This window comes from Engystomops pustulosus, chromosome 8, assembly GCF_040894005.1.
Source record: "Engystomops pustulosus chromosome 8, aEngPut4.maternal, whole genome shotgun sequence".
NCBI classification, from domain to species: Eukaryota; Metazoa; Chordata; class Amphibia; order Anura; family Leptodactylidae; genus Engystomops; species Engystomops pustulosus.
The window spans coordinates 98,356,572-98,368,742 of NC_092418.1; the positions used below are offsets into that span (position 1 = coordinate 98,356,572).

Genomic DNA, 12,171 nt, shown 5'->3' on the forward strand with positions numbered 1-12,171 from the left:
ACGTAAAATGTTTAAAACTCAACTAAAAAAAACAGTAAAACATACAGCAGTTAATATTATGTATTATTACAGATGTAAAGTTGTGCATACATGACCGGGATAAGCCTTTTACCTCCCAGGACTCACTTTATGAGATAATCTTCTCTAAACTATTTCCAGCAAAGGAAATGAAAACTTCGAACTGGAGATGACACTGTGACTTTTTAATGGCTGCCGGAGCCCCAGACGTGATGGTTTCCTAAATTAGCTCCACAAAGCTTCAATAGGAAACATCTTGTGAACTACAGTGGAGAGGGGGCAAGCCATCACACACTATTACAAGGGGCCATAAAGCTTTACAACAACCCAACCTGAAGGCCAGAGTGTCTAACAGTCTCTTCTATGTATATCACAGCCTCATGGTGAAAGTTCATAAAGAGAGTTGTTGTCAACCCCAAGTAGGAGCGTTCTACTTTAAGCTTGTTATCTCTTCATTTACAAGTAACATCATTGTCTGGCAATAGGTACTGTACAGTAACTAGAAGGGATGCAGAGGGCAGGGTCGTCTGAGGGGCCATTTGGTTGTCTTTTACTTGTATGAGCAAACGATTTTGCTTTAGAGTCATCAACTTATACCTTTGGTATTGTACATGTCGTTAAGAGACCTACAGAGCCTTAGTTGGATCCCATCCTATCATGGTAATCAATTGGCACCCTAATATCATTGGTGACAAGGGCTCTCCTTACATCAAACTTCTGATATTCCACGGTCAGCACTATACAGTGACTACAGTATATATGTGCTGGATAAAAGTTTCCTCTGATGCCAGTCATTATGCAAATAAATATATAGTCAAGCTGGCACCATGTATGGTCCAACTTGAATGATTCTAATGTAATGTGGCAATTTCAATCCAGTCTTAACAGAATACAGATGTATCAAACTACGGCCCTGGATCCTCTATGAAAAGTTACTTCCTTCTCGAAGCCTGCGAGGGTGAAGAGTTTTATTTAAAAAATTAAGGCGTTAAAGAAAAATAAAAGGAAGCACAAAGCCTATTTACCTAAGGATCATATATAAACACAGAACCAATTCTACACTTCTAGTCTAGCTTAGTTTACAAAAGCTACAGAGACACACCCATTGCTAACCAAACTTTATCCTAAAGTGGGAACAAGTAAACTCTCTCACTTCGGAGGACCAGGGCAGTGCAATACTTTGCTTCCCCTGTGGTGGTGCTCCACACTTGCTGTCACATTCTTCCACCAGGGGCCATCCTGTGATCAGCTTATCATTGGAGGGACTCATTATACTTTACTTGGATGACTTCTGCTCTTACCGGGGTTCACATAAGAACTGTGTGCTCTCTCCGTCGGCGCGCCATACCAGCCATTCCCTAAAAGATGGGTGACAGAACATTCGTGTCTTGTCTCTCCTCTTGATTAAGAAGCATGATAGTAGTTCCATGCGCTGCTGAAAGTCTTTCCAGTTATGTTCAGCATATACACTGCCGGCATTAATGGCCTGGTAGATCTGCTCATCGGTCATGGGGTGCAGAGAGGCCAGTGCCAGATTCAGTATGGGAAGAGCTTTCTCAAAGGCGGAATTCGTCATGAACTTCATGTTACACTGAAGCAAATAAAGCTCGGAGACAGAAACCGGCACCACCTTATAGCTTGAGCTCTTTATCACCAAGTGGCCCTTTTCGAATAGATCCAAGGTGAGCTTCAGGTACAGATAAGACCCTTGGCTCCTCGTCACCAAGTGGTCGCACAGTTTACTGAAGCTGGTGGCATCTGTTTTCCCATTCAAAGAGATATTGTTAGCAATTTCCTGGCTGGTGCTGTGTCTGTATTGTATATAGGCCGTCAGGTCATTGTAAATGTCTTTGTTCTCGGGGAAATCATCTAAGGAAATCTTGGACAAGGGCAGTGAACTTGTTATTTCCTAGAATTAAAAAAAAGAAAAACACACATTTGTTAAATGACTTATTATAGATGTCGAGAGATCTTAATCGGCCATGAAGAATGCACTACAAGTCCCAGCGTGGACGTACCGGACACCAACAGCTGCAGGTTGCAAAAAAGTTGGCTTCTAGTCATGGCAGATGTCTGGCTGCTTTTACCACATGAAAAATTAATCTGTTGGATATCAGACATGTGACAGACCCGCCTCGTTGTGCCTGCTGTCTGCTCCAGGACTGCGCTAACCGTTTTCCATTCCCCTCAAAGTGTACTTAGTAAATTGCCTGGCAGCCAAACAGGAGACATAATGTAATCGGCAGGATCAGCAATGACTTAGAGGTATTCTGGCAACTGAAGCAGGATTACCAATGACTCTCATATCTGCGGCTGATACAATATTACAAAGATCTCTACTTAGAAAATGATTTTGCAGGAATTAACTAGATGTGATGTCTGTATACGAGACATTTGTATTCTTTTACTCTCCCTTTTTGTAGGATTTGCCATTACATTCATCTCCTGCTTTGTTCAAATGAAGTCAATATTAGATAACTGTTTGTAATAGCAAATCAATAGAAGAGTCCTGGAGCTTCGCTATGGTATAAGGTTCTGAATAAATCATCTAACCAACAGGTGTCCGAATCCTGGCACTTCTACCCTGCTCTTGTTTAATTAGACCAAAGCTTTTACAGAACATTGTAAAGTGGTCGTGCTTAGTACTGCAACTTAGCCCCAATAAAGGGATGTAGTACGTTTGCATGTTATCTCTAGCCACGAGATGGGAGATAACAAGCTGATTGGCAAGGGTCTACTGCAGGAACCTCCACAAATCACAAGAACAGACTCTGAAGCAATTTAGAGAACAAGGGTCCCACAAAAGTGGATTATAATATAGGAGGTTTGGGCGGTAGCTCTGCAACCAAGCTTTCTAGAGGGCCCATGGCTACCCACCACATGTTATACTCAGAACGACCTTAACCCATGAAAACTTTGTACATCTGTTCCTGCTCTCAATACACATGTACACAAGAGCCATTTCAGGACCTTTGAAGGGCCTCCAAAAGGTTTTAAAACTGCTGAATAAAAGCAGGTAGAAGGGACACATCCTCCGTTCCCCAAAAGGCAGATTCTAGTTCCATATGTAGGAAGTCAATTCCAGACTTGTAGGGGTCATAATATACAAAAAAAACAGGGCCCATGGCGTCTTAATCCACCCTTGGGGTCTGATTCTCACCGATGGGTCCAGTGTGCGCCTGCCACTCCATTCAATAGGAGTGCCAAAGATAGCCAAACACTGTAATTACAAACTTACGATCCTTCCATTCAGATAAATGACACTTGACCTGCCGCTCTTCCTATTAGTGAGAACGGTACTTTTGTTCTAGCTGGAGGTCTCTTTTCATGATCAGTGAAGGTCCCAGAAAGACATTGAGGGACCCTCAACAATCAACTGGCCAATGAATGTGATGCTACAGTGGTGCTCACTAGCGTGCTACTACTGCTACAAGTAGCCGGGGATGCCTGGCCACACCCATTTGATATTGATGATCCTTTCCTAAGGATAGATCATTGATATTTTACTCCAGCAAAAGCTCTTCCATGTACAATTGGATGAATTTTGGTTCATCCAGAATCAGCTGGAATAGTATGGAAAAAGGTTTACGTAGACATAGCTAATGTCTCCATACTAAACAGAGCCACAATACAGTCATGTGCTGTATACTCGTCTGGATGTGCTGTATACTCGTCTGGATAAGCACAGGCTGCTAAATTAGTGAGAATCCGACCACCAGGACCATGCCCAATTCGTAGACTGCTCCCAGATTCTCTCCAGCTGCAAGGATGGAGCAAAAATGTGTTTCGATAGAGAAAAGGTTGTAACAAAGATTCATTAAAACTTTTCATTTTAGACTAAGTCTATATGATGAAAAAAAATCTAACAAGTAGGTTTAGCTGGGAAACGTCTTCAACTTTCAGTCAGACTAATAAAACTTTGTGCTGATCTGATTTCACTTTTCTGGTTTAGCAAGACCAACCTCTACCTACATTAGCGAGCGCTAACATGTTACGGTTAGTGGGTGTTACCCTGTAAACAAATAACCTCCTAATGACCTCGTTCACAAGGAATATGTGTATTAAAAGAACAATAGTCAAGTTAAGCAACAGATGCAAGACTAGGCACAGACCAATAATAGCTGATCTATATACAGATGTAGTAGATCTTAGCTTGTCAACAGTCTTAACTCATTGTGACAACATAAAATTTTCCCAGTAACATGAAATATGTTCATTAATTATCCCACCACCTGTTAATTTACCCTATAAGGGAGCTTGGATCTGGACCACAGAGAAGGATCCAACATTTGTAGACCCTCCTTTATGGCAAAAAAGAAACAAAACATAGCATTGAATTACCTGAAAATTGGATCGCACCGTCACAATGAGCTTCATCCACAATGGAAACGATGGAATTATATTCCCTATGAAGGAAGCAATGGTGTCGCCATAGTCTGGCTTGTGGAATTCAGCTTCATTTAGACCATCCACCAAGATAATGAGTTCCTCCTCTGGAATCTTCCTCTCTATATAGCAAAGCAGGTTACAATTATTACCCAGAATTCAAGAAGGTAACAAATACATCGAGAGCAAGTCCATGTAAGAAGTAAACAGGAAAAATGTGCTGCAACATTTGGAGCAAATTTTTACATTTTGAAAGCTTAAAATTTAAAATCGCAAGAGTTGGGACAATTTGGCATATTTTCATGGATTTCACAGTCTGTGGATCAGATGTGCTATAATTTTATCCACTTTGCTACAGAACAATGAAGATACTTTATCATTTTCAGTTTCCCACCCACCTCGACGTAGATTGGCCAATGGTTCCAGGACTCCTCTTCTAAAGGCAGTCAAAGGGTCCTGCACACAAGACCGTAGGCTGAGCATGCTCTGCAGATGGGTCTCCCTGATGAGAAGGTCTCTGTAAGCGGTCAGCTGATGCGAGCGGCACAATAGTGCTGCCACACTGTGCACAAACTCAGGCACCAGGCAGGTGTATGTGTTATCCGCCTGACAGTAATGATAGGCAACTACCTGTGGACAGAGAAGGATGGAGGAACAAGAGTTACCGTTACATACCCATAATGAAATGTCTTCTCCACAAGGGTCTCCATGGACAACCCAACTCTGTTTAAAAGATTCCACTGCTCATATATTTGGGAACAAGTCAAGATTGTAGAATATATTAAAAATGGAGATACCTTAGAGGCCAGATGTTTAAGTGAATCGTCCATCATCTTCTGGTGATCCGGACTTCCACGAGAGCCTAAAGTTCTCATAGTGTTTGCACCACATAAACTAAGGCTCAAGGGAGATGTCTGAGACAGGGGGATCTCCGGGGCATGGTCATTACCTATTTAGAGAAGGATGAAGAAGAAGCAGTTCTCAGCCATGACGGAAAAGTGGCAAAGTGCTAGTCTCTAGCATTACGTAAAGATCACATCTTGGACGACCTCCATCCAACACCAAGTGAAATCAGACACTGGCAAAAATAGAACGTTGTATGGTTACGTGGGACTGGCAGTTAATAAATCAACCCCCTGGCATTAAGGAAAACATACAAAACTTTTTTTCTTACAGATCTGGCAGGAAGGACTTGGGCTGTTAAATAATCTAAAGTAAATGGCCTGGAGGTTGAGCAAACACTTGTGCCAAAGGAACGATCCCAAAACGGAGAAAGTCTAACTTGTCTTTTGGCAACTGGATGTCGTTTCCATGGAGAGATTTCATTTATTTACAGTATGAGAATTTCCTGGCAGAAGCAGATGCCTCCGCAGCAAAGCTTGGTACCTCCAGATTATGCGTGGATAGGGATACAGGCGAGAAGAAAATATGTGTAATGCAACAACTTGTATATGGGTCAAGAACATGTCTCCATATATGGAGAAATCACTTTAAGATTTAGGAAAAACAAATAGGGAGTAGGACGAGCCAGTCCTAATTAAAGGGGTTTTCCCAAACCATTTATTATTGATACCCTATCTGCAAAATCAGTGTAGAATTCGTGAATGATGGAAATCTTGATCTTGAGTGATATCAATGGCACCTATTGCACCCTACTGAATGATGGAAATCTAGATCTTGGGTGGTTTCACTGTCATCTACTGGACCCTACTGACTGATGGTTTCCAACATAGTGTTACTCATTTTACTAGGAAAAGAATGGTTTGGTACTTGCTATGTTCTCTGTGATGGAGGTCCCCAAATAATAGAGAACCCTCAGTGCCATCTTGAGAACTTCAAAGGTGATATAAAATTATGGAATTGGTGGTACATTTTTGGCATATATTGGACTTGCCAAAGAGTAGACAAGGAACCACAAGTTCTTCAAGAATATGCCCCATTCTAAGAGGTTTTAGAGTATCAAGAAATTTATATAATTTATTTAGAAATAGTTAAGACAGTTTTTAACAAACCTTTGGGAGATGTACAGGGACTATTTGAGGCAATTTGCCTCATTCGAGTTCCATGACAGCTGAGAGCCACCAACTTAGAAATTATCGCCGTCTTCCCAAATCCGACACTGCCGGCAATCACGACTCCGCGGTTCTCCGGCAGCTCTGCACAACCCAGCTTTTCCTCTATCTCCTGAAAGAGCCAGCCCCTTCCAATAAACACCGAGTCTGTTGTTATACTTGGCACCTCGAACAACAGCGGCTTCAGCAGAATGTCTTGTGGCTTGTAGGGGACAAAGCGAGCTGCAAAAAGGATACAAATAATCTCAGGGGAGGAAAAGGTAACCCTTTACTCCCCATACAAATAACCAGAAAATTCAAAGAGTAAACGCAGTGTGTGAAGCATCCAAAGGTTAACTTAAAATCAGGGAATATGATCAAACTCCAACAAATGACCCAACATTTAAAAAGCGGACTACAGGGGCACCGGCACATAGCGCCAATTTATTTTGTGACTGCCAAGAGCAGTCAAGTGCAAGAAAGGCATGATGTGTGAAAACTAACCTAGTTACATTTGCCAAGTTGCTTTTCGTTCCTAACAAGCTTTCCTTAGACGAACATCTCCAAGTAGAAGGATGAGGTAGATTTTTTGCAATAAAATTAGACTCAATAGACAATAATTGCGCTATTCACCAAACACTGATGGATCTCAGAACTACTACTTTGCAAAAACACAGCGGACATAAAGTACGGACATATCATAAAACCAACCTTTAATTTCCTGCTGTACTCGAGTACCCGCTGTGTTGTGCCAGGGCATTCGTATCGACGTCCTCAGTGGCGCATTTCTCTGAACATCTAAATAACTTAGGTCTTCCAGTTTTGTGGAACTTGTAGCTGGAAAGAAAACATTTGAACTTTTTACTTTTCAATTCAAAAGTATTATTCAAAAACCAAAGGAGTTTTCCAGATACAGGACCAATGAGTGGTGACAGAAGTTAGACTATAAATGTTTAAAAAACAGGCATTGGTCAACCATATAAAACGGTCTCTTTTTTTTTTTTGGTATGATTTTCTTAAACGTTTGATTAGTACTAAAATATTGATGCATGCTTGGAATAGGTCATCACATTTAGATCGATGAGGGTCAAGCACTTGGAGTGGTGAATACTCCCTCTGCCACCTATACTTTATCTATGATGTCTGCCATTAGGAGAAATCACATGGGCTGGTCAGACCGATTCAAGTGTTGTCCTTATTTACAGGATAGGAGTTAAAAGGCAGATCAGCGAGGGTCCAAAAGGAACTCACCACCAATCACTACTAGATAGGAGAACCCATGCTATTGTTAAATGCAGAACCCATCCTCACTAATTGATGAAGTTGCAGCACGAGTCCTATTTCGGTCACCCTCAGAAAACTGAATTGAGCAGCAGGACAACCATGCCCATTAGTGAGAACAGGAAACCTGTTTGCCGAATTGATGTGGATCCCGCTCTAGTGATCAGTGGTGTTCTGCGCAGTCAGACACCCATGAATCACCTTGTTTTAACCTGAAAAGTTGAGACAAACCTTTTAAAAGGAGTGAAAAGACTGCAATGCTCAATCGAAACCCAGTAGTCTCTACAGTGTTGATCGGTAGGGGTGCCGTCACTATCTGTGTCATGGAAAACTCCTTGGAGAGTGTATGTTTTGACAAAACCTCTACCCTATAACTATCCTGTATCGGTGTTACAGACAATTGGTCAAACATTTTTTCTCAGGATCAGAACTGAAAGGTTAAACCTCAGTTTTCTACCAGACATGCAAAAGTATTTGCACCATTGATATTTCATTATTAATAGTAATGCATACAACAATCTATGCAACGGTCTATCCATAATCACACGTTATTCTATACATTATCAGTAAAAACCAGGAATAAAAACTAATAATGATAATAGGGTTTTCATAGCCAACATTACATTTCTAACGTCAGTACATATTAATATGATTTTAGCCATCAGCCAAGACAAAGAAGGAAAATGGAAGACCTGGAGAAAGTGAGTACGGTAATTTTCTGCTATTTTATTGTCAACCAACTTCACCCAAAACCATGATTTTGGTTTTGGGTGGGGAGAACAGAAACATTTTTAGAGCCACTTTAGGATTTCTAAATCCAGAGACCAGCATGTCCTGCACTTCTATTCCTCGCTAGTTCCCCTTCTCACCCATGTGTGGGTGGGTGGTCTGCACGGGCTAGATAAACCCATTATCTTTCATCACATCTCCTCTGTTCTCATGGCCGGCCTGTCATAAGTGGTGTTATTCCCATCCTCCGTCTGAAGAAAGCACGGTTTATTATTGTATTAGCTAGGTGGCATTACGTCTGTTTGATTTGCGCACGTTCCACAGATATTTATCAGGCTGACATCGACCTCAGCTACCCTGTGATCTTGGTCGCTGTTCACAAAGGCAAACATATGTCCATAAAAGTATGTATCATGCGTTCTGTTTATTTCAAGGGATAAATGTTTTGATGTGGTCGAGCTCCACAGAACATGTGCCCCTCCTGGGAACTCAATGATATTGCAGTCGGAAAATGTAAGCAATTCCGATTAAGATTTTTCAGCACAAGGCCCAGCCAGAATATCAGACCATGTTGTAGATGCCTTGAAGCTTTGTAGGCCATGAATCCTCAACCTGGAGGCCATAGAGAGATTTGGAGAATGTAAAGGGTGTTAAAGAGGTTCCCCAGTCACAACAAGTTATTACCTATCTAAAGGAAAGGGGCTAACCTGCTAATTTGTGGGGTCCCATTGGTGATCATGAGAATAGGGGACCATTAGACCCCCAAATGAACAGAACAGATGGTTGCACATGTTCCCTCTATGGTACTGACAGAGATAGCCAAGCGCAGTGCTACGTCTGTCAGTATGATGGGACAATGAACAAAGTGGCAGCATGTATGCTTAACCTGCAACTCCATTAATTTGGGAGTACAACAGACCCCATTCTCGTTATACATGGGGTCCCACCACTGGTACTCCCACCCATCTGCAAGTGTAACCCCTATACTGTGAAAAAGGGGTGTGACTGGACTATGCCTGGGCAAAAAAAAACCTGCAATCACTGACCTTGCACTAGGTTACGGACCCTGGACGATCAGATCATACATATCGAAATGTCATCTACGTACAACGGTCTTGACCAATGGCTAAAGTCATATTAATATGTACTGAAGTTAGAAATGTAATATCGGCTATTGAATCCCTATAATCTTTTTTTTTTTTTCTGATTTTTACCAATGGTCTGGTCTGTTTCACAGTTTGGATACAGAAGACCTATCCACAGGTCTGGGTGTCAAGGTGTCGGCCCCTTCCTTAGCATAGGTCTTCTCTGCATCAATTAACCTTGGTTGACCTAAAGGGGTTTTCCCACACCCCGCATGGCAGTCTCCATCAGCTTCATAGAAATGAGTGGAGCAGAATGGTCATGTGCGGCTGTCTGCTCCATTAATCTTGGGGAGCGACAAGGGGTCCAACAGAGTTACCTAGGACCCCAACAGACCCCTCGTTCTCGTGATCTGTGGGGGTCTCATCAATGAGGCCCTCACCGATGAGCAAGTTAGGCCCTATCCACCGGATAGAACCTAACGTGTTTCATGGGAAAACTCTTATAAAATTTATTTCAGCCAAGAGAATGTTTTCCTCAAAGACAGTAGGTGGCTCTTAAAAAGAAGAAACCACCTCCAGGGAGACAGTGATCCATACCTCTTTGGCAATGATATTAGACCTTCTGTGTTTGGTGAACTAAAACCTGCATTTATGTAATTTCATCTTCCATTAAAGGGAACCTGTCACTACATTTTTTCACAAATACAGCTAGTGGCAGGTTCCCATAGAGCCCTAGTAACTAACCAAAACCTTTTAACTAAAATGTGTTCCCCTCCTATATATTCAACTTCCTTATTTTACCTGGCTTCCAAGGATGTCTATAGCGAGTTGAGATGTGTGGCCTCAGGCTGAATCCAGAAGCTCCTTCCCATGCTTTTTCTGCATGCAGCAGTAATGTCATGTGACCAGGGTGACACCATTGCAGGTCCTTTAGCCACCTAACATTAGCAAACTGTACGCCAAGCATATATCTCATGAAATCACAGCATATCATATCACATGAAATCACAGCAGTCTGCATGGAGAGGAGTATTAGTCCATACAGGCATGCTGTGATATTTTATGTGGACAGATATGTGCATGGTGTACAGTTTGCCAATGTTAAGAGGCTAAAGGATCTGTGATGATGTCACCCAGGTCACCTGGCCCCCTGACTCGATATATATAGATCTCTAGATACCAGGCAAGTTTATAAATGATTTTATGGGGATCTTAGGGAAACAATTTCAAGCTAAAAAACGGGTCAGATAGTTACTAGGGCTCTATAGGAACCTGCCAGTAACTGCATTTCTGAAAAATGTGGTGGAAGGTTTCCTTTAAAGGAAACCTACCACCACAAATCTACCTATAAAGGTAGATCGGGTGGTAGGTGAATCAATGGGACGTGAGGATAGCCCTTTTAAGGGCTAATCCTCACGTCCCCGCACTGTTTTATAAACTTTTATTACCCTAATATGTTAATTTACTTATGCGGCTACTGGGGCGTGGAGTAGCCGCATCTGAGGTTACACGAGGCGGCTACTCCACGCCCCGGTAGCCACATTACCCCTCCTACTCACCATGTTCGGCGCGCAGCTGCTCGTAGCTGCGCGCCCTCGTCCGCCGATCCTGCCGTCTGCGCATGCGCAGAACAACAGGCCCGCGCCTGCGCAGCCCCGGCTTCAGAGCAGTGACCGCGCAGGCGCGGGCCTGCTGTTCTGCGCATGCGCAGACGGCAGGATCGGCGGACGAGGGCGCGCAGCTACGAGCAGCTGCGCGCCGAACATGGTGAGTAGGAGGGGTAATGTGGCTACCGGGGCGTGGAGTAGCCGCCTCGTGTAACCTCAGATGCGGCTACTCCACGCCCCAGTAGCCGCATAAGTAAATTAACATATTAGGGTAATAAAAGTTTATAAAACAGTGCGGGGACGTGAGGATTAGCCCTTAAAAGGGCTATCCTCACGTCCCATTGATTCACCTACCACCCGATCTACCTTTATAGGTAGATTTGTGGTGGTAGGTGCCCTTTAAGGAAAGATAGAGAATCTGCACACATAAAAAACGCTTCTCGAAACAGGTTAAAATCTAAATGGTGATGAGGGCCCAGACAGCAGGATGAGGGGACTGCACTAAGTACATGTAATTTGACTTTAAACTTTCCCAGGACTTGTATGTCTTCAGGGCACAACAGAAATAAATCTGAGCCATAAGCCATCTTATCACTTGCATCTGTTGAGAAGAATGCTAGATCTCATCTATGGAAATCAGCGTCGCATACACGACATTCTTATACATTCCCGGGTTGTTTAAAAAAAATAAAAATAAAAAGGACAGGTGTCTGTGAAGGTAGTGCAAACATGTGTTATACAACATTTTAACATCATGTACATAGTGTCCCAACTGCAGGCAGCATGTTATAGAGCAGGAGGAGCTGAGCGGATTGTACATACAGGTCTATCTGCATGCATCATGATATAGAGCAGAGGGATCTAATGTAGATTGTACATAGTGTCCCAACTGCAGGCAGCATGTTATAGAGCAGGAGGAGCTGAGCGGATTGTACATACAGGTCTATCTGCATGCATCATGATATAGAGCAGAGGGATCTAATGTAGATTGTACATAGTGTCCCAACTGCAGGC

At 42.7% G+C, this 12,171-nt stretch overlaps 1 protein-coding gene across 6 annotated transcripts in view; it reads right to left on the bottom strand.

The window, feature by feature from the left end:
• TANC1 (tetratricopeptide repeat, ankyrin repeat and coiled-coil containing 1) overlaps positions 1 to 12,171 on the bottom strand; it is a 138,879-nt gene that overhangs the window by 35,960 nt on the left and 90,748 nt on the right. For all 6 annotated transcript variants that reach the window (XM_072121948.1, XM_072121949.1, XM_072121947.1 and 3 more), the window contains 6 exons: positions 7,167 to 7,292; positions 6,417 to 6,698; positions 5,202 to 5,353; positions 4,803 to 5,034; positions 4,360 to 4,526; positions 1,320 to 1,927 (listed from right to left, as the gene is read on the bottom strand). In XM_072121948.1, coding sequence (XP_071978049.1) covers positions 1,320 to 1,927; positions 4,360 to 4,526; positions 4,803 to 5,034; positions 5,202 to 5,353; positions 6,417 to 6,698; positions 7,167 to 7,292 — 1,567 coding nt within the window. The remainder of the gene's footprint in view (positions 1 to 1,319; positions 1,928 to 4,359; positions 4,527 to 4,802; positions 5,035 to 5,201; positions 5,354 to 6,416; positions 6,699 to 7,166; positions 7,293 to 12,171) is intronic.